The sequence below is a fragment of the Antrostomus carolinensis genome, unplaced genomic scaffold (genome assembly GCF_000700745.2).
Source record: "Antrostomus carolinensis isolate BGI_N321 unplaced genomic scaffold, ASM70074v2 scaffold22196, whole genome shotgun sequence".
NCBI lineage: Eukaryota > Metazoa > Chordata > Aves > Caprimulgiformes > Caprimulgidae > Antrostomus > Antrostomus carolinensis.
The window spans coordinates 1395-3097 of record NW_010322777.1 but is presented as its reverse complement, the minus strand read 5'-3'; the positions used below and the strand labels follow the sequence as shown (position 1 = coordinate 3097).

General features: G+C 57.2%; 1 protein-coding gene across 1 annotated transcript in view; it reads left to right on the top strand.

The window, feature by feature from the left end:
• NPR1 (natriuretic peptide receptor 1) overlaps positions 1 to 1703 on the top strand; it is a gene marked incomplete at both ends in the record, with an annotated part of 6057 nt that overhangs the window by 3345 nt on the left and 1009 nt on the right. The window contains 3 exons of the mRNA XM_010170379.1: positions 542 to 613; positions 703 to 862; positions 948 to 1103. Coding sequence (XP_010168681.1) covers positions 542 to 613; positions 703 to 862; positions 948 to 1103 — 388 coding nt within the window. The remainder of the gene's footprint in view (positions 1 to 541; positions 614 to 702; positions 863 to 947; positions 1104 to 1703) is intronic.

Below are 1703 nucleotides of genomic sequence, written 5' to 3'. Positions count from 1 at the left end.
TTGTTTCAGGGCTTCATGGTGCCCATCAACCCAACATTGGGGCTCCATGGTGCCCATCAACCCAGCATTGGGGCTTCTTGGTGCCCATCACCCAACTTCAAGGCTGCATGGTGCCCATCAACCCAGTGTTGGGGCTCCTCAGTGCCCATGATCCAGTGTTGATGATACACAAGGTCCATCAACTCATGTGAGGGCTTCATGGTGCCCATCAACCCAGCATCAGGTCTCCATGGTGCCCATCAACTCAGCATTGGGGCTTCATGGTGCCCATTAACCCAGCATCAGGGCTGCATGGTGCCCGTCATCCCATGTTGGGGCTGCCCAGTGCCCATGACCCAGTGTTTGGGCTACACAAGGTCCATCAACTCACCCAGCATCAGGGCTCCATGGTGCCCATCACCCAGCGTTGGGCCTGCCCAGAGCTGCTCTGCCAGGGTGGGAGGGACCTGACTGCAGTGAGCAGATGGATGCTGTCCCCCCTGACATCCATCTCCTGACCATCCATGGTGGGAGGACAGCAACATGACCCTCATATCTCCAGGACATCTTGGAGAACGAGAGCATCACGCTGGACTGGATGTTCCGCTATTCCCTCACCCATGACATCGTCAAGGTAACGAGCTGCGTCCCACCCATGGAGGGTTCCTCCACTCCCATGATGAGGTGGAGACAACCAGGTCCAACTGCTCTTCACCCTTCCAGGGGATGCAGTTCCTACACAACGGGGTGATCATCTCCCATGGGAACCTCAAGTCCTCTAACTGCGTGGTGGACAGTCGCTTCGTGCTGAAGATCACGGACTACGGGCTGGAGAGCTTCCGCGTGGCCCCCGATGGCGAGGACACCCACGCGCTCTTCGCCAGTGAGCACCATCTTCATCCTCAACCCCAGGAGCAACTTCTACCCAGGGTTCTTGCCCATCCTCAACCTTCTCCTTGGTGTCACAGAGAAGCTGTGGACGGCTCCTGAGCTTCTGAGGATGGAGTCACCACCGGCCCGTGGGACGCAGAAGGGTGACGTGTACAGCTTCGGTATCATCCTGCAAGAGATCGCCCTGCGCAACGGGGTCTTCTACGTGGAGGGGCTGGACCTGAGTCCCAAAGGTGAGCAGAAGGGTTGGGGGTGATGGTGCTGTGGGTGATTGGACCTGCTGATGGGTGCTTAGACCTGCAGTGATGGGTGCTTAGCCTCAGTGATGGGTGGTTGGACCTCCTATGATGGGTTCTTGGACCTGCTGGTGGGTTCTTGGACCTGCTGATGAGTGGTTGGCCTTGATGATGGGTGATTGGACCTGCTGATGGGTTCTTGGACCTGCTGATGAGTGGTTGGCCTTGATGATGGGTGATTGGACCTGCTGGTGGGTTCTTGGACCTGCTGATGAGTGGTTGGCCTTGATGATGGGTGATTGGACCTGCTAATGGGTGCTTAAACCTGACGTGATGGGTGCTTAGCCCCAGTGATGGGTCGTTGAACCTGCTGTGATGGGTTCTTGGACCTGCTGTTGGGTTCTTGGACCAGCTGATGGGTGCTTAGCCCCAGTGATGGGTTGGTGGACCTCCTGTGATGAGTTCTTGGACCTGCTGATGGGTTCTTGGCCCAGCTCATGGGTGATTGGACCCACTGATGGGTGCTTAGCCCCAGTGATGGGTCATTGGACCTGCTGTGATGGGTTCTTGGACCTGCTGATGGGTTCTTGGACCAGC